Genomic DNA, 20713 nt, shown 5'->3' on the forward strand with positions numbered 1-20713 from the left:
CTTATATGGGCATGGTTCATGGCACCCCAAAACACATTACAATGGTAACATCAAAGATCATTGATTACAGATTACCATAAAAATATAATAATAATGAAAAAGTTTGAAATATTGTGAGAATTACCAAAATGTGACACAGAGACACAAAGTGAGGAAATGCTGTTGGAAAAATGGCACCAATAGTCTTGCTCTGTGCAGCGTTGCCACAAACCTTCCTTTTGTAAAAAACTTAGTATTTTTCAAAGCACGATAAAACGAGGTATGCCTATATAGACTTATTCTGGTAGGCAGTTGTTACCTTGTAGATTGGCTCAGTGCTTTTGAAGCCTGTTTTTAAGCTCCTTTTGGGAGAGTCTAAAGTAAAGTAGCGTTTATGTTTTGGTAATGCAGTCTCTTTTCTAAAACAAGGCTGTTCTGGGATGTCTACTGAATGTCCTTTGTATTCTACGAGTTCACTTAACTGTTGACAGTGGGAAAGATTCTCAGCCTTGTGTGACCTCTGGGAGTTGTTCTTTTTAAAACTCCCTGGTCGTTTTTTTCTCCTAGGAAATTGATTTTGTTGGGTTTTGTAGAGTGTTTTTGTAAGCATGTACAGGTTGGCATTCAGCTAAATAGTCAAGGGAGCTCTTAGGTAGATTGATGGACCTGTTTCTCTGTATAGCTCTTTTCTCACAGGTATTCTGTAATGCACATTTTATTTGCCTTGCCTCCCCAAACTCCCATCTTTGTTTCTTTAACTCAGCAAAATTGCTTGGCTCTGTTGGGTTCCCTTCTCCCTGTGCTACATTTTGGACATAACCTATAGATCTAAAGCTTGGGTGATAGTAGGGCTTATCTTATTTCTTTCCCTTTTCTCATGGATCTCTGTCCTGAAATATCTGATACTCATGTCTGAAAATAGTTGCTTCCTATATTTTTCTGAGTTTTTTAGTTGTTTACAGCAGCCAGATAATTCTGGATCCTCTTACTTCCTTGCAGTCAGAAGTGGAAATCCTGTAATGGACACTTTTAAATCTTTAAGTTGTTTGAACTTTCAGTAGCATTTGAAAATGGTCAAGTACTACTTTCTTGTCCTTCATGACCTCATTTACTAAATATTGATGTTTTCCTGGGATGTCTTCTTGACCCTTACGTCTTCTTAAACATTTTCCTGATGATTTTATCCCTTCTCAAGTCTTCAGGCTTCATCTGTGTGCTGGTGACACCAAAAATGACATTGCCAACTCAGATCTCTGCTGGTATTCATATATACAGTTGGTTGCTGGAAATCTGCATTTGGATGAGAGGAGTTAAACCCATCTTATTCCCCTCCAGACTTTTTTCTGGTGTTCTTTAGCTTAGTAAATAACATTGCCATCTAGTCATTAGCTTAAGCCAAAGGCTTATTAAGAGACATGCTCAACTCCTCTCTTTCTTGCATCATCCCATATTTAATCAAAACCACTTTCTGTTGACTGTGCCTCTTTAATATCTTGATTAGCTTATCCTCTCTCCATTCTTACTGCCACTGCTATATTCTCTGCATACATATTTTGAATAATCCCCTACTGGTTTCCCTTCTCTACTGTTGCTTACTGCATGTCCTTCCTCTGGATTACAGGGGAAGTGATCTTTTTAAAATAGAGCTCCTAACATGGTTTACAAGACTCTTTTTAACCTGACCCTTTTTAATACATCCTGGCCACTTTTACTTTATTCTTTCTGAATTATTTTTGGTCCTTTATACATGATACTTTATTCATAGCGAATTATTTTTGGTCTTTCAGACATACCATGTATAATGCCTCTCATTTCTTGCTTCTAGATATTTCTGCACATGCCATACTATGGATAACTTAAAAAAAAAACAAAATAAAAAGATATTTCTCTATGGCAAATAGTCAAGTAGACCATAAAACTAAAAACTCTTAAGTGAAGTCAATACAAGTGAAAATATGTACAACCTAAATGAAAGCCAGTTTTCCTTGTATACAGATAAGAAAAGGACCAAAAACCCAGGAGAAAAGTGAGCAAAGAACATGAATAGATGATTTGTTTTATATTATATTAAAAGATGCTCAACTTTACTCATAGTAAGAGAAATGCAAAATAAATCTTCTCTGAGTTACAAGTTTTCACCTAATGTATTGGCTGAAATATTTGGTTCAATACTATGTAGGTGGAATTGTGGGAAAAGATGCTCTCTCATATATTACTGGTAGGAGATTAAATTTGTATAAGCCCCCTGGTGGGCAGTTTGTTAATATCTATTAATATACATATATATTAATATCACATACAATTATAGTAGATAAAATATACCATAATATAATCAATCAAAAATTTTAATAATTACTATATAGTTATTATAATAGTGATCTTATGTTATTAAATTTATATTATGACATATGGTTATACTTACAGTATATGTGCTTATTTATCAATATATATACTTCTGTATTTGTGTGTGTTTATATATTCCCTTGACCTCACAGTTTTGCTTCTGGGAATTTATCTTAAAGATATGCTGGCACGTGTGTGAGTTGACTTATGTATAAGCTTATTTATTGCAGTGTTGTTTATATTAGCAAAAGGGAACTAAGTAAAGGATCGGAGAGTAAGAGATACTACATCTTTGCAAAAGAATAGGATGTAGATGTAAAAAAGAAAAGAATGAGGATGCTTTCTATGTATTTATGTTGTAGAGATCTCCAACATGGATTTTATGTTGTCAAGTAAAAATATCAAAATATATAACAGTGTGGATAAAAAACATTGTGTATAAAATGCTATCTTGTGTGTTAAAAGGGGGAGAAATAAAAATATATATTCATATTTGTATAAAGGTTTCACAAGAAGCAAATAAAAGTGCTTATTCTTTGAGGTGTTTCTGGGAAGATTAAGAACAGGGGTTGGAAGGAGACTATATACTGTATACTTTTTTATATTGATTGATTTTTGAACCATTTGAGTATATTGCCTCTTAAAAGTAAAATTAAAAAATTTATGAAAGATGTTAAGGAAAATATTTTTTCTGTTCTTTTTCTCATCAGTAAGCTAAAAAAGCTGAGTGAAGACAGTTTGACTAAGCAGCCTGAAGAAGTTTTTGATGTACTAGAGAAACTGGGAGAAGGGTAAGTACAAAAACATGAAAGTAACATTTAGGTAATGACAGAACAGTTATAAAATACCGTGTAAGATTAGTCTTTCACTAGAGTATATTTGATTGAATTGAGTAGTAAGAGTATAGAGGGAATGTACCTGAACATAGTGAAGGGCCGTATGTGACAAACCCAAGCTAACATCATACTCCATAGTGAAAAGCTGAAAGTACAGGAGAACTTCCAGGATAATAAAAGGCACAAAACACAATTAAAACAGCTTAGATTAGCAAGAATAGGGAAAAAGAAATAGAGAAAACGAAAATATAAAGTAGTAAGCTAAATGTAAGTTGGAAGGAATAAAGTGAAATACATTTTTCACTAAATGTCAGTTCTCTCATAGACAAATTATTAGGGCTAATTAAAATGCAAAACCTAGCTATATGCTGTTTATAAGATGCCCATGTAATACAAAGGGTAGATATATAGTGGTATTTCCTATTAGAGATATCAGATAAGAACTAATCACACCAAAAAACAAAAAAGAAAGCAGGAGTGGCAATATTTATATCAGGTAAATTAAAGTTAAAAGATCTTAAGTGAGTAAAGAGGGGTTAATATTCAAATGAAGAATAAAGAGGGATATTAGGTAATGATATAAAAGACAGCTTATAATGAAACATATATGTGTCAGTCGCCGTGACAGTTAAATTTCTGAAGCAAAGCTATTAGAAACATTAGGGGAATCTAATAAAAATATATTCATGTGAGAGATTTTAATATATCTTTTTCTGAATTGGACAGAATAAGGAAAAAAGAGAAAGGACTTAAAGGGATTAAGTATTATAATCAACAAGCTTGATTATGTATATGTGTGTGTATATATATATATACACACACACACCATATATATGGTATGTATTTATACTTACACTGATATAACTATTCTTGCCTCCCCCCACCCCCATTTTTTAGTATATTCATGGACCACTGATGAAAAAAACTAACAAAAAAACCCCAACAAATTCTAAAAAAAGGGATTTTTCAGGTTACATTTCTAATTATAGTCTACTAAAATTAGAACTAAATAATTAACAATATGATAAAACCCACACTTATTGGAAATTAAGAAAGATAATCTGAGGTAATCTATGAAGAGGAAATTGCAAATTATCTAGAAAACAGTGAAATAGAGAACAAATCATACTAATATTTATGGAATCCAGAAAAGCTGTAATTAGGTGACCATATTTAGTTTTAAATTTCTTTACTACTAAAGAAGAAAGACCAAAAAGTAAGTAAGTAAGTAAGTAAATAAATAAATAAAATAACTTAGTGCTTATTTAAAGAACTGAGAAAAATAATAAAATGTACCAGAAGAAACTAGAAATAGAGAATTCATGAACTAAAAAGCTGAAATTGATGAAATAGAAAGTAAAAAAATTAGAAATAATACATGTATATAAAATATACTTCTTTGAACAGGTCATTAAAGTAGTTAAACCTAGTTCTGACTTTGACTAAAGAAAAAAGAGCAAAAATAATTGAAGATTTGGAATAAGAAAGAAGATACAAGCAATAATAAAGAAACGATTTGAAGAATTAAAAGACTACTAAATGCTGCTTTATGAAAACTCATTGGAAAATCTAGAAGTAGATGATTCCATAACAAAATATGAATTGTGTGAATTGACTCCCAAAGAAGTTTAAACTTAGATATATCAATTACCATAGAAAAGATGGAAAGGCAGTTAAATATCTATTAATTAAAAAGATACCAGGGCTTCCCTGGTGGCGCAGTGGTTGAGAATCTGCCTGCTAATGCAGGGGACACGGGTTCGAGCCCTGGTCTGGGAAGATCCCACATGCCGCGGAGCAACTAGGCCCGTGAGCCACAACTACTGAGCCTGTGCGTCTGGAGCCTGTGCTCCGCAACAAGAGAGGCCACGACAGTGAGAGGCCTGCACACCGCAATGAAGAGTGGCCCCCGCTTGCCACAACTAGAGAAAGCCCTTGCACAGAAACGAAGACCCAACACAGTCAAAAATAAAAATAAATAATAAATTAAAAAAAAAAAAAACCCTCAAAAAAAAAAAAAAGATACCAGCTCATGATATGTGTACACATATAGCTGATTCACTTTGTTATATAGCAGAAACAAACACATCATTGTAAAGCAATTACAGTCCTAAAGATGTTTTAAAGAAAAAAAAAAGATACCAGCTCATGGCAGCAGTATTCACAATAGCCAAATGTGGGGATGTCCATCACTTGATGAATGGATAAACAAAATGTGATATATCTGTACAATGGAATATTATATAGCTATTAAAAAGAATGAAGTACTGATACATGCCTCAGTATGGATGAACCTTGAATCATATATTCAGTGAAAGAAGCCAGATACAAAAAGTCACATATGATTCCATTTATATGAGGTATACAGAATGGACAAATCCATAGAGACAGAAAGCAGATTCCAAATGATTTGGAACTAGATAGAGGTGGTAAGGATTACACAACATTGTGAATGCAATAAATGCCGTTGAATTGTACACTTTAAAATGTTCATTTTACTAAAAAAAAAAAAGTACCAGCTAAGTTTTATCCAGTCATTAAGGGACAAAGAATTGCAGTTATTTTTATGAAGCCAGCATAACTTTAATCAAAATCTAGATGTATGGGGCTTCCCTGGTGGCGCAGTGGTTGGGAGTCCGCCTCCTGATGCAGGGGACGCGGGTTCGTGTCCCAGTCCGGGAGGATCCCACATGCTGCGGAGCGGCTGGGCCCGTGAGCCATGGCCACTGAGCCTGCACATCCGGAGCCCGTGCTCCGCAGCGGGAGAGGCCACAACAGTGAGAGGCCCGCGTACCGCAAAAAAAAAAAAAAAAAAAAAAAATCTAGATGTATGAAAAAAGAAAACTGTAGTTCAGCCTTACTTTGCTACCCATTATGATTACCACGCCCACCTTTTCTCAGATGGAAAGACATTGCCACTTTACTTCTTAATGGATTCCAACATCCATTAAATTTAGGGAACTTATTTCAGTGTTGGCATCTCTGTTACCTCTGACCTGCATTGCACTATACAGCTTTCAGTGACACTAGTAAAGGGAGTAGTCTCTGGACTCTCTCAGCGAGCATACTTAGAGGGTGGGCCAGCAGGTCACATGGTGAGATATCTATTCTAGTATTCCATCTACTTGAGCCTTTGATCTCCTTCCTCTGATGTGTAGTGAGGATCCCTGGCATCTCACTTAATGTGGGCCATTGTTGAGTCTGGGTTTTAGTTAACTAGCTGAGCAGACTGTTAGGGACACTCTCAACTGTTTGTAAGAAGTAAATTCCTTTCTCCCTGGAAATCTTAGAATTCCTTCCCACACATATTCTTTAGGGTTCTGCTAATAAAAACTGACAAAATCATACACCTCTTTTGGTGTGACTAGTAGGTACTCTTGAGTCAGATTTTGTATTCATTTCTCTGGTGTCTGTGGCAATTTGAGTGTAATTATAGGTCTGGAACAATGAGAGGTGGTCTGGGAAAGGATCTGCATTTCCCTGAAAGGCAGTTCCCTCAAGTAAGGTCTTATAGAGTCTTCAGGCATCATGAGGTTAATTTTCTCAGACTAGGGGACAGGGTTGCTTTTGCTGACAAGGGAGACTTGGTAGGGGTTGGGGTTTCAGGTATTCAGATTAATAACAATCTACGTTAATATCCCAATACCAATTCTCTGGGTACCTTTCTTTACAGTTAAACACCTAACTTTAGCGTAGTAGTCCTGGTGATGTTGTGAATTCAGTTTGCAATGTAATTCAGCTTCCAGCAAGATTAGACTTCGAGTTTGGGTTTCAGAAGTCTCAGTCCTGGGCATATAAAAATTATGACTTTCTTTTGGAGCATTCAGAAGTTTTCTGGGTCTCTCAGTCTTGGGCTGGCAATTTAAGCCCTGAGCTTGTTATAATTCTTTTATGACTTTTCCAGTGTAGGCAGGAGCAGCCATTCCATTCTGCAGTCTTTGTACCCTTATTTTCACTGTGACATTCAATTGATACATGGTCTTCTAAAGCTTTGCCTAGACGCCAGGCAACTAAGGATAGTAATTTAAATAATTGTTTTGCCCCTAAATACCATAGGCTATCAATGTTCTGTTTGTCACTTGTTTTGAAGCCATCACTGTATTCAAATCTAAGAAAAAACGAATCCAAGATTCCCATCTTTAAGATTCCTTCCCTTAGAACCATTTCCTTCCGCAAAACTATTGGTAGCGGGACATGGTTAGGAAAAGAAAGGCTACTCTGTGTACTCTGGGTTTAAAGAGTTTATTATGAAATTTAGGGCTCAAATGACTTGCGGAAGGGCCAGGGATGCAAAGGTTATGGACTTTGTCACTGAAGGTCAGAGAAGCCAGTGCTGAAGATCTCGGCCTGGAGTACTCAAGTGGTGTTTCTTAGAAAGCTCACTTGGGATCTGCTGGAATCCTTAAGAATCTTTGAGAAGCTCCCACCAACTATCTTAGTCTGCAGCAGCAGCATCTTGATTATCAAAAAGCTCAGCAAGAAGCCACTGTGTACCTTATATCTGCTAATGCGTCTGCTTCAGCTAAATTTGGAGAATGATAGTTTCTCCTCAACTTTTTGCCATTTAGATTTCATGCATTGTCAAACTCTTAACTGGGATCCATTCAGGGAAGGGAAATTGGGAAATGTGGTTCCCAGTTTTCCTCCTTTGTAGTGACAAGAAGACCTTAGAAGGGACTGATGGCGTTGCTTAACTGACAATAGATAATCTAGCACTGAATTCTAGATTAGCTTTTGAGGGAAAAAAAAAATATGTATACACACACGTATATACACACACATACATACACACACACACACACAGATATGGCTTCTAAGGGGAGATGCAGATTTCCCCTGCTCTCTGAAAGAGCGTTCCTATGAAACCTTTCGTAAGTTGAAATGTTGTAAAGCAAACAAGCAGTTACCTTATGACACGTCTTGCTAATGGATACACAGAATAAATTGAGATAAAGCACAGATGCTCACAGACCCAGTTCAAAGCTCAGGCAGTGTGATGCTGAGATGCTGAGTGTAGTTTCCAGGGAATGAGCTTGGCGGTGCCACTCTTGCTGTTCATGGTACTTTCTCCTTCTGTGATGGCTCCTGCAAAAACACATGTTGAGTGCTGTTTTTGTTTTTCACCTTTTTTTGTAAAAGGGTAAATCTTCTTCGAATTTCTTCTGGTTAGCGAAACAGGTACTAATCCAGGTGTTTTGTAAAAGCGAAGGGGCGTAAGGTGAACTTTTGAAAAGTGGGGTTTACCTGTGTGTGTGTGTGTGTGTGTGTAAATTAGGACTATACACACACGCGCGCACACACACACACACACACACACACACACACACAAAAACCCAAAGGTGACTGGGTATCAAACTAAATTAAATTACTTCAGAAAGCCCAAAGAAACAGAGGATAGAATGCAATTCATTTTGTTAAAGTAACTGCTTTGTCACTCATTTTTCACTTATTTTAAAAGATTGTATATTTGAAATGATTCTGCATAGCTTCCTAATATTAGGAAACATTCCATGTCTCTAACGGCTTGCTCTTCTTTCTCTTCTGTAGAAACAATGTAGTAAGGAAAACATGATCTTTGGAGTCAGAATATGTTTGAATTCTGGCCTTGCTGGTCACTGGTATCTGAGTCTCTATTTCCTCATCTTTTAAAATGGCTGTAATAGTATTTTACCTCACAATTGAGAGGGTTGAATTTGATAATGCTTGTAAAACATCAAGCATAGTACCTGACGTACAATAAGAATTTAGTAAGTGATAGCAGTTTTTACCTTATCTTCTAATTCATCGCAAAATACAAATGGCTTCCCTCTCTCATTGTTCTTGCTTTTTAAGACACATAAATATTTATTGGCAATGTTTCAAGAGTTGTAGCAGAGACAGTTTTTGAGCAAGTGGCCGTTAGATCCTGTTACTCATTTTATTTGTCTGTGTGTGTGTGGTCTTGCTCTTGAAGAGAAGAAGATAGTGAAAGGAACATTTGAGAGACCTTGGATCTGTGACTTGGCGGGGACCAGATTTCCTGCTTCTCTAACTTTGGTGTTGTGTGGTCTCCAGCTGAAGATTTCAGTTGCTCTTAAGCAGTCTGAACTATCTGTACTTTGATATTTTGGGGATGATTTTGTTGAAGATGAGATCAGCCTTTTCTTCTAACATGAGACTTTGGCTGTTTTTATTCTGTATTTCATTCTTTTAACTTCTACTTATGTATCTTCTTAACGCTGCATTTGTTTGAGTTGACAAACCGTAAGTCTATTTCTTTCATTCATAAGAAAATCAGCAAATCTTTTTCTATTAATTTGATGATTTTAGTGAATTTTAAGTCTATAATTGAAACATTAAAGCTAAGATATAGGGCTTCCCTGGTGGCGCAGTGGTTGAGAGTCCGCCTGCCGATGTAGCGGACACAGGTTCGTGCCCCGGTCCGGGAAGATCCCACATGCCGCGGAGCGGCTGGGCCCGTGAGCCATGGCCGCTGAGCCTGCGCGCCCGGAGCCTGTGCTCCGCAACGGGAGAGGCCACAACAGTGAGAGGCCCACGTACCGCAGGAAAAAAAAAAAAAAAAAAGCTAAGATATAATTCACTTTTTTAATTTGTTTACTTTGATTTGTCACCATTAAGTAGTATTTTAAATTAGAAAACACTACATGGATACTATATATAAAAAAATAACTAATAAGGACCTACTGTATAGCACGGGAACTCTACTCAGTACTCTGTAATGGCCTATATAGGAAAAGAATCTAAAAAAGAGTGTATGTATGTATATATGTAGCTGATTCACTTTGCTGTACACCTGAAACTAACACAACATTGTAAATCAACTATAGTCCAATAAAAATTTAAGAAAAATAAAAAAAGAAAAGACTACATGTAAAAACGCATAATAGACCATTTTTCTCTAATAGTTATGATGTTTGAAAGGGGAAAAATAAAGAAATGTCTTGGTTTCTTTTAGGTCTTACGGAAGTGTGTTTAAAGCAATACATAAGGAATCTGGTCAAGTTGTGGCAATTAAACAAGTACCTGTTGAGTCAGATCTTCAGGAAATAATCAAAGAAATTTCCATAATGCAGCAATGTGACAGGTATGTAGAGATTTTATTTCTCTACTTTCATTTTGATAAGTTTTGCTAATAATGTATAATAAAATGTGTTCTTTGGTCATTTGTTTAGTTTTCTCTTCTGCCTCCCCATCGGAAGGGAGACTAATGTTTCAAGGAAGATGAGAATAGCTTTGTAGGGTTGTCTTTAGGACTTTCAGCTCTAAAGCACAAATGATATTATAAAGCAAATGTGGTGAAAGAAAATACTCAAGCCCTTTTTTCATTTTCAGGGAAAATTTATGGGTGAGAATTAGTTTTTGATATTAAGGAAAAGTCGTTTAACCATCCTTTTGATTTAATTGTTTTTACTAATTAAAAGCAGTCATGTCTTATGTAACTCTAATTTATTTAACAGACATTTACTGAGCATCCCTAGTGGGCCAGGTACTGTGCCAGGATCTAGGAATATCAAGGGAACTAAGACATTGTTTTTCTTCTTGAGGGGCTGGTAATCTAGTTGGGAAGACAGATACTTAAGCAAATAGCTGTAGTCAGCACAGTCATTATACTGACTGGTACATGAGGAGATCTGAGAACAAGAGGCAGGGCACCTACCTCAGCCAGGAGTCAGGAAGTCTGGAATGCAGAGGAAGAGTAAATTTGGTGAGGAAATAGAGGGATGAGAGACTGTAAAGAGAATTAAAGGTAGAAAGGTGAAAAACAGCTCACTGTTATGTGCTGTTCTGACAAGGTTTAGAATTACTGCAGTGGAAAGTAAGAGAGTGATATGAAATGAGTTTGGATAGGTAAATGGAGCTGATAATGAAGTATCTTATATACCCTAGTAAGTAGCCTGGCCTTTATAAGGGATGCAGAGTGTATAAATTAGGACTGTGTTAGGCCTGTAGTTATTTAATCAAAGAGGGATTTATTATTCTCCCTTTATAAAAGGTCTAGAGATAGGCTTAATATAGCAGCAACGAAGTAACAACTGTGATAGGCTTTTTCTTACACTGTGCCATCCTTAGCATGTGGTCTTTGTTCTCATGCTTATTATCTCATGGTTGCAAGAGAGCTGCTCCAGCTCCAGCATTTTGTCTACATTCCAGACAGGAGGAAGAAGAGAAGAAGTGGGAAAGGGCTTTCCCAGAAACCCTCAGTTTATATTTTATTCATCAGAATTGAGTCACACAGTGAGTTAGAGCTGGCGAACGTAGGGGAGTCTGGACACATTGTCATCCCTAATCAAATCAGGGCCCTATTAGTAAGAGATCTATGGAAAACTTCCTTTTCCAACGGTATGTAAGATACATATACTGTAAGCTCTTTGGCTAATGAAGCGACTGAATTGTCCTAGAGGAACTTTGTTGCTTGGGTCTGTTCAGTTTTGCTCTTCTTTATTGTGGTGCTGTATATTTAGATTATATTACATATTTTCCATGAAGGCTATATAACTGGAAATTCAAGTGGTTATAGAAGAAATAATACATTCCTCAGCTCCCAGGTCAAAATATATAATTGCAGAGTTTTTCCAGACCTCTATTAATTTGGTAACTTGATAAGAATGTGGTTCCCATAGTTTGATGTAGATAAGGAAAGTTTGAGCATAGTGTAGTGCTGGGCTCTTCAGGTGCTTAATATTTGCATGTTGCTATTATTATTTTATTATAATGGTTAAAAATAGTTCAGGTACTAATGTTGTGCTTTAGAGGTTTTAATTGAGTGTGTTCTAGGAAGGGCACGGTGTCTCAGATACTACCCATTATACATCTCCTAACCTTTGTGCATCTTGGTACCCATCAGTTCTTCCTCAGATTTCTGCAACAGCTTCCTGTGTGTTCACTTTGTCTTTCATTTTTGCCTACTCCAACCCATTTTTTTCCCTGAAGCTAGAGTGTTCTTTCTAAAATGCAAACCTAATCAAGCCATTCTCTGTTTAAAACCCTTAAGTGGCTCCCCATTGCTTAGCTAGATCCTGTCTCCTAAGGATGGCATTCAAGGGCCTTCATGATCTGGCCAGTGCTTATGCTTCCAGGCTTCTCTCTTACCTGAGTTTCTCTTTTAAGCACCTGTTTATTTGTATTCTTTGTCACCTGACTCTTTAATTCTTTGAGTTTGGGATTATGACTTACTAAGTGCCCTTGGATCCTGCAACATAGTGTCTGCTCATGTATTGACAGGTATTACTAATTCCTGCCTGGATGACTCAACTGGAATATCCAGAAGCAACTTTACATTTAACATTCTAAAACCAAATTTTTAATTGTTGCAGATAAGCCTTTCAAATTCCTGTTTTGTTAATAGCATCATCATGTACTTAGTCTTTCAACAACAAAACTGAGAATTCATCTGTTTCTTTTTCTGATACCTCTGATGACACTAATTCTTGTAGAGTCTCCTTCTGAAATGTCTTCACTATCTTTATCCTTTCTTCACTCCTTGAGAGAAGGAATCATATTTCTTAGCATACATCACAATGCCTAGCACTGTACTTTTTGTTAAACGAATGTGAATAAATAAGGTATGGATAAGGAGTATGTGAAAGAGCATTGTCGGTTGAGGGGACCCTAGGGAAATCTGATCGTTGTTCTTGTTATGTACTTGAAACTACTAAGGGGAAAGAAAAGTAGTGAATTAAAGGGGTAGAAAACGTGAATAAATTCTAGAAATTTTGTACCACTTTGTAGCAGAATGCCTTGTACATAGTAAGTGCTTCTCAAATATTTGTTGAATGAAATGGTAAAACAAATATTGATAAAAAAAATGGAACCTGTCTTCTAGATTTCACTTTTATATTCATACTGAACTCAGGAAATAGTGAAGGATCAAAAAACAAAATTGGTTGGTTAAAAGATCCTAAAAGTGCTAAAAGATAAGGTAAGTGAAAAACTGGGAAATGGCAGGAACAAGCATTACATTTTTAGCCACTACTTACTTGTGTCAATGCAGATGTGTTAATGAGAACTGGCATAAAAATGATTTGGAAGAAAACAGTACAAATTGAAAAATTCCGACATAAAACAGTGGAATTTTGGTTAGAGAAAATGAAATTTGTATTTCTGAAATTGATATATTTTCTTAAGTCTATGCAGCTATTTGGGCAATTGGCAAATTGTCTTGCTTTCTACACTCTAAAAAGAGACGAGAGGGTGTTTTAATTTTTTTGTTCATTTTAGTGAGTACTAAATGTGTTCAATACTGCATTTTGGCGTAAATATTTGAGGGAACACATCTGCATTGTTTATCGTTGAATCTTCTGTGTCTAGTCCAATGCTTGGCACAGAGTAGGCATTCAGTAAGTATTTGTTGAATGTTTAAATCATAGAATACTGGTTGTAGACTAGACTTCTGTAGATGTACTTTATTTTTTTTTAATTTTTTAATTAATTTTTTATTTTTTGGCCTCACCCTGCGGCATGTGGGATCTTCCCTGACCAGGGACCGAACCCGTGCCCCCTGCAGTGGACGCATGGAGTGTTAACCACTGGACCACCAGGGAAGTCCCAACTGTAGGTGTACTTTAGTTTAGAGTTTTTCAAATGTACTCTGCTCTAAGGAGGTGCTTCTAGGGGTATTTTCCTCAAACAGTGAAGAATTGAGCAGAGTGAGAAACTTAGCCCTTGCTTTTATCTTTTTTTCTATGTTGGAGCTCATTCTAAAATTTTATTTGAGAAAAGACTTCTGGTGCTAAAGCATAATTAAGAACTATTTTATGGGTACAGAAAATGAGACGTAGAGATTTTACATGAATTGTCCTAGATCATAGCTAGTTAATGACTAGGATACTGTGAGGACCCACATTTGCTGACTCCAGGGCCAGTGCTGAAGAAAGCAATGTCTATACAATGATTCCAACAGTTCAAAGTAAAGTACTCATTCTCAAGGCAGTGCTAGAGATGGAGGCAAGAGCTGGTCAGCATTACTTTTGAATACTATGTGCCAGGTCATGTGGATATAAGGGAACTACAACTGACACAGCTTCTACATTCCTAGTACTGACACTCTAGAGAAGGAATTTCTCATATCTAAACCAAGAGAAATGTTTTGTTAATGCATGCATCAGGGCACACAATTATTCACCTAATTTATTTTATTTGTATATGTATATAATATAAATTAAATATATATATTATGTAAATAAATTTATTCAATTAATATATTGAGTACCTACTCCTGCTGGTAGCCCTTACGTGCTGCGCATAAGAGATATAACAATGAGTGAGCCAGACTTCGGAAGGACTTTCAGTCAGATGGGCAAGACAGATGAATGGACAGGCTGTTTCAGTATAGTGTGATAAGACCTCTGATGGGGTAAATATGGGGAACTGTATGGGTTGCAAGACGTATGTAATGCCTCACTATTGGGGATTCAGGGAAAGCTTCCTCAGGGAGATCATACCCAAGCTGAGTTCTAAAGGATGACTTAGATTTACTAGGCAAAGAGGAGAGGCGGTCCATGTGGTAGGAATAGCGCATTTCTAGCTTGTTTGCTCAGAGGCTTCTTTTTACCAGAGCAGCTCCTGTCCCATGTGTTCTGTTTGCTGATGTTTCTGGGTGAGATTCCATTTGAACACTGTTTCTGATGAAAAAAATAAGTAAATAAAATTGAAACTCACCAAACTGAAGGATTTGTGATTAACTTTGGCAGTTTTTATCAGTTCATCTCTATGTATTTGTTTTTGGGTGGGCCAAGAAAGAAATTGCTGTGATTTAGAATTATATTGGAAACAATTCAGTTTTCATAGGAGAATATTTACGTTGCCTTTGTGAAAACACTGTACTACCCCTATTAAGTTTAGAACACTATTAAGATGGTAGAAGGATGTTAATGAAACGTATGTAATGAAAAATAACCATTTCTTTAGTATTTTAATTATCACATGCTTATAATGGCAACATTAAAAAATACACCTTAGAAAATATTTGCAAAAGACTTATCTGATAAAGGAGTGTTATCCAAAATATACAAAGAATTTAAAAAACTCAACAAGAATACAAATAACCCAATTAAAAAATGGGCCAAAAACCTTAACAGATACCTCATGAGAGAAGATATACAGATGGCAAATAAGCATATGAAAAGATGCTTCACATCATCTGTCATCAGAGAAATGCAAATTAAAACAATGAGATACCACTACACACCTATTAGAATGCCCAAAATCTGGAACACTGATAACACCAAATGCTGGTGAGGATGTGGAGCAACAGGAACTTCGATTCATTGCTGGTGGGAATGCATAATAATATTGCCAGTGGAGAAGTCAGTTTTTGACAGTTTTTTCCCAAAACTAAACATACTTTTAACCATATGATCCAGCAATCTGGCTCCTTGATATTTACCCAAAGGAGTTAAAAACTTATGTCCACACAAATACCTGCACATAGATGTTTATATCAGTTTTATTCATAATTACCAAAACCTTAGAACCAGCCAAGATGTCCTTCAGTAGGTGGATGCATAAACTGTGGTACATCTAGACAATGGAATATTGTTCAGCACTAAAAAGAAATGAGCTATCAAGCTATGAAAATACATAGAGGGAACTTAAACGGATATTACTAGTGAAAGAGGACGATCTGGAAAGGCTACATATACTGTATGATTTCAACCATATGACGTCCTGGAAAAGGCAAAACGATAGAGACAATAAAAAGATCAGTGGTTGCCTGGGGTTAGGAAGGTGGTTGGGGGGATGAATAGGTAGAGCAGTGAAATTACTCTGTATGATACTGTAATGGTGTCTACAGTTGAAACCCAAAGAATGTACAACACCAAGAGTGGATCCTAATGTAAAGTATGGATTGGGTGACAGTGTTGTGTCAGTGTAGATCCATCACTTGTAACAAACATCCCAGTCTGGTGGGGATGTGGATCACGGACAGGCTGTGCACGTGTGGGCGCAGGGGGCATATGAGAAAGCTCTGTACCTTTCACTCAGTTTTGCTGTGAACGTAAACCTGCCATAAAAAATCAAAGTCTATTTAAAGATACCTTTAGCAATACACGATTTTCTTCAATTAAGATGAAATTCAAGTTAACATAAAAATGTTAATTAACTTTTAGACAGGAAAAATTAACATTTGAATCTCTATAAGAAGCTTAAACAATGATTCAGTCCAAATAACTTGTACCACAGTAGTGTCTATATAAGGTACAAATACATAAGGAAGTTTGTAGTGCTTTTTCTATTTTTTTCCCTCTGGTTTCTCTGTTTTTTCCTCACTTCTCTTTTTATACTACTATTTTGAGTTGTGATACTAGAGGAAGACCGTTAGAATAAGGGTTTAGAGGGGATATGAAATGGAGACAGAGGAATGGCAAGGGTGTGATACATTAGGCATGAGATGAGAGGAAGCCAAAAAAGAAAAAAAAGAAAAAAGAGAGGAACGTGCTATGTAGTTTTATTGGGCTGAAGGTGTTAAATAGGGGAAAGGGAATGAATGGGACAGGAGAATGAAAGGTAAGGGAATGGCACAGGGGAAGGGAGTAGACTGTGCCTCATGAGTTTTGCCCCAGTTATTGAGGCATCATGTTTCACTTTTGCTTCCTGGTGTATACTGTAATTTGACTTGTGTCTTCCATGTCCCTCCACCCACTGGAATTTTCAGAGTCATATTTAACTATTTAACTGTGCCAAGAATACATAGAATTGCTGGATTCTCATATGTCCTGTAAGTCCATATGGTGGCTTAGTCAAGATTCCTAGGCCTTATGGCTGAACTAAAACTTTGTGTTGCTTAAAATTAAAAGTAACACTGAGCTAGTGTTTTGAAGCAAGCTCTCCCTGCTTCCTCTCCAGCCTTTAATAATCAATGTGTGGTTAAAAAAATAGATGTTAGTGTATCTAAATAATTGTACGGTTAGCTAACTTGCCCGCTAGTATGAACACTATCACCTTTTGGCACCTCACAATCCTGCACTGGATAATCCTCTTTAAAGGCTATTTAATTGTATTATTTTCTTGCATAAACTCCTTCATGGGTTCCCCATTGTCTGGACTGCCTTTTATTCTTTGTCGCTAAAGTCTACGAATTTTTCTCCCTAGCATCTGCCACTAGGCTATGTATGTTGTTCAGTGAATGTTTGTTGATTACTTTTATATGATACAGGAATGAATTATGAATGAACAACGTCTGTGTCAGTGGAAACAGACTGGCTTAGAAGTCCCAGGTCTTGAACTCCCTGCTTATTTCTGTGTTTGTAAGTTTTCAAAGTGTTGGCTTTAGATTGTAATCTTTAATTTGCCAGTCTTAAATTTATATTCAGTGTGCAGTTGAAGGGAGACACAGTGGATAAAACACAGTAGAAGACTTGCTTTTACTGTCTTCTAACTTGTCAGTTTATATCATAATCAAATTGTGTTGAGTGTACCTTGAAAATATCTCTTGAATTTGTTTTCTACTCCAAGCCACGATCTGCTTTTTAAAATGTAGGTTTCATTATTATTCAGGTATGATGAGACCAGCATATCAGGAGATAGCTTGTTATACTTCCAGATCTGAGAAGGGTGCGGGTGAGAGAGGGGGACCCATACAGGGAAGCACCAGGGTCAGTTAGGAGGCAGAGGAAGAGGGGGAAATGTGGGCAAGAGCCATTATTGTGGTTTCTGTGGGAAGGAATGGGTGAAATTGAGTAAACAGGTTTAGGATTGGCTAGATTAAATAATTTCTTTGTGATCTGGGGCTGTCCTTGGTTGTCTGGTATACGGCCCTGGGGTGATTAAGGCTGGGAAATGGTGGCCCTGGAGGTAGTTGAGAGTATGAAACTCCCGATTGGCTTGTTTGCATGTGAAAGGTACGCTCACAGATGCTATCTCTAGGAATTAGCTAACCCTGAGAGAGGAACAGTGGAGACTTTGTCAGTAGGTCCCAGATGTCAAAGCAGCACAAATACAGAAAATAAAAAGATACACTTAATATAATCTCTTGCATACACAGACCAACAGAACCTTCTAACTGGTCTACCCGTGTCCATATTTGCTTTCCTACAATCCAGCTTTGAAGCAGTAGCCAGAGGAATCTTGAAAGTATAAATTAGATCATGTCATTCCTCTGCTTAAAATTCTTCTCTTGAATATCTGTTGAAGCCCAATCTCCTTACCTTGTTTTTGAGGCCCTTCGTTATCAGCTCCTGCCTCCATCTGCAGCTACATTGTGTTCTACCTCATTTTTCACTCACTTTATTCTAGGCATACTGATCCCTTGAAAATGATTTGCTCTTTTTCTCTCCTCAGGGCCTTTGTACAGACAGTTCTTGGTACCTGAATGCTCTTTATAACTGGTTAACTTCTAGCCAACCTTTGACTCTAGTTTAAATGTTATTCCTTTGGGGAGGCCTGAATTAGGTCCCTTTTGTTAATTTTTCTGTGACTGTTAATTTGTTTACTTATTCATTCATTTTGTTTGTGCATACAAGAAGGGAGGTACTGAGGATAAAATGGAGAGCAAGGCAGATTGGCACCTATCCTCATGGAGCTTCTTTTCTTCTAGGGGAGGCAGATAAAAGTCAATGACAAAGCAATTATAAGATGTTATAAGTGCTTTAAAGTATTGATGCAGAAGATATCAGAGGATGACCAGTAGTAGGCCATTATTACGTATAAACTTTGAGGTTTAAGCATTTCTTTCTTTTCCAAATGTCATTTGTAATCCACAGCCACCAACGGAGGGGGGATATTTTGTTGTTAAAGCTCACCCATGTCTACATTCCAAGTTTTTTCATATACGCCAGTGCTTCCCAAGTCAGGGGCTACGATGGAATATGTGTGCTATTCCATTCTTCCATATGAGCTAGGAACAATTTTATTTGCAGAAATGATGAATGCAAAATAAAGTCTCAGCCGGTTTATCTCATAGCACTCCTCCTTCTTTTCTTACCACAGTTATTAATTATATTTACTTGTGGATTTACTTCTCTAATACCTGTGTATCTCTTGCTGGTATGTGCTAGAGGAGAGTCAGAATTGTGTCTGTCTGGTTTGTCTGGTCTAATGCTTGGCTTGAGTAGCGGGTCAGTGAATGAATGTTGAGTGATTGATAGAAACTGTATTTGGGTGTGTGTCCTTAAGATGGCTGTTTAGGTCTATCTGCTTAAATATTTTTCTAGGTTAAAATTATTGAGGCCATTTTTAATGATATAGAATTGTTGGACTTTGATACCTTTGCTTGATTGTGTATTAGAATGGGCCACAAAATATTTTTTGAAGAGAATTTTACCTTTCCCCAAAGGTGTTGCCTTGACTCACCCTCTAAAGAGAGCTAGAGCTGCCCTTTTATGTAGCTGCCCAGATTAGAATCTCTAATTTTCATAGGAGCTGCCAGTCCTACCCTTAGAATTGTTGATTACTTAGTGTAGATTGTAAGGTAAAATACGTTTTCTATGTGCTTTTCAGTGAACATAACCTTCAACTCATTGCTAATTTAACACCTTTGAAAATTTTGAATAAGAAAATTAATGTTTAAAGAAGTTTCCTGAAGGATATGTCATCTGTCTTCTGGAGCTAATCTTAGCTGTGGGTGTATATCAAAGTCACCTATAAAGGTTTTAAAACATCTGCTGAGTTAGAAAGTCCAAGGTGTGTGGTCTGGGCCACAGGTGATTCTGATGCACAGCCAGGTGTAAGAGCAGTACTTCCTATAAAGGTTTCTACACAGGCACTCATAACCCAAAGAAGTGTATGTAAAGAAAGCTTTTTTATGTTTCCCGTAAGTTGAAGTTTTGGCTCTATAGATGAGATTCATTTGTAAACAAACACTTTTAAATGGTTTAGTGAATATTTATGAACTCTTAATAATACTTTCCATTCCCAACACCTAGCAAAGTTGAGTGTTGTCTGCAAATATAAGGTGTGAGATGGGGAGTAACGAGAGATGTGGGTAGAGAGGTAGACTTTGAAAAGTCATGTATGTGATATGAAGCAGTTCTGTCTTTTTTTCCTTTGGTAGTGGAGAGCCATTGGAGCTTTTTTTTCTTTTTTTAAATCAGGAGAGCAATATGATTAGCCTACTTTACTTTTGTTTTAAAGGAAAGTTACTTGTCAGCTATATGGAGCATAGATTAGAATGGGGGAGAAAACTATGACAAGGAGACTGAAGCAAGTCTGTGCAAGAGGAGCAGTAGGGATAAAACAGGATTGAATTCTAGCCCTGTAGCTACCTGTTTTAGTTTAAGCCCTTAAACTCTAACCAATCTGCTCTACCCTTGCCTTCAAGACTTAGTTAAGATTGCAAAGGCTTTACTGAGAAGTCTTTCCCCAACCGTCCTCTCTTAATCACTTCTTTTGGTAGTCTCTTTATGTGGTCTTTTATAGTACTTTCCATTTTTCATTGTTCTTTTTTGCTTGTTTGATTCCTATGTCTTATTTATCTTACACTGATGGCACTTTTCATGATAAACATGCCATTCTTGGTTTTTCCCTTGCCTTTGCTCATGGTCTTTCTCTTTTCCAAATCTTCTTATCTCTCTTCTACACCCATATCTTGACGTTTTAACCTTTTTTCCATAATTCAA

General features: G+C 36.7%; 1 protein-coding gene across 1 annotated transcript in view; it reads left to right on the forward strand.

Moving 5' to 3' along the window:
- The window catches only part of STK3 (serine/threonine kinase 3), a 322020-nt gene that overhangs the window by 52422 nt on the left and 248885 nt on the right, over positions 1-20713 (forward strand). Inside the window, exons 2-3 of the mRNA XM_082675272.1 lie at positions 3033-3113; positions 10114-10242. Coding sequence (XP_082531398.1) covers positions 3033-3113; positions 10114-10242 — 210 coding nt within the window. The remainder of the gene's footprint in view (positions 1-3032; positions 3114-10113; positions 10243-20713) is intronic.

This window comes from Grampus griseus (assembly GCF_964374135.1).
Source record: "Grampus griseus genome assembly, chromosome: 17".
Lineage (NCBI taxonomy): Eukaryota > Metazoa > Chordata > Mammalia > Artiodactyla > Delphinidae > Grampus > Grampus griseus.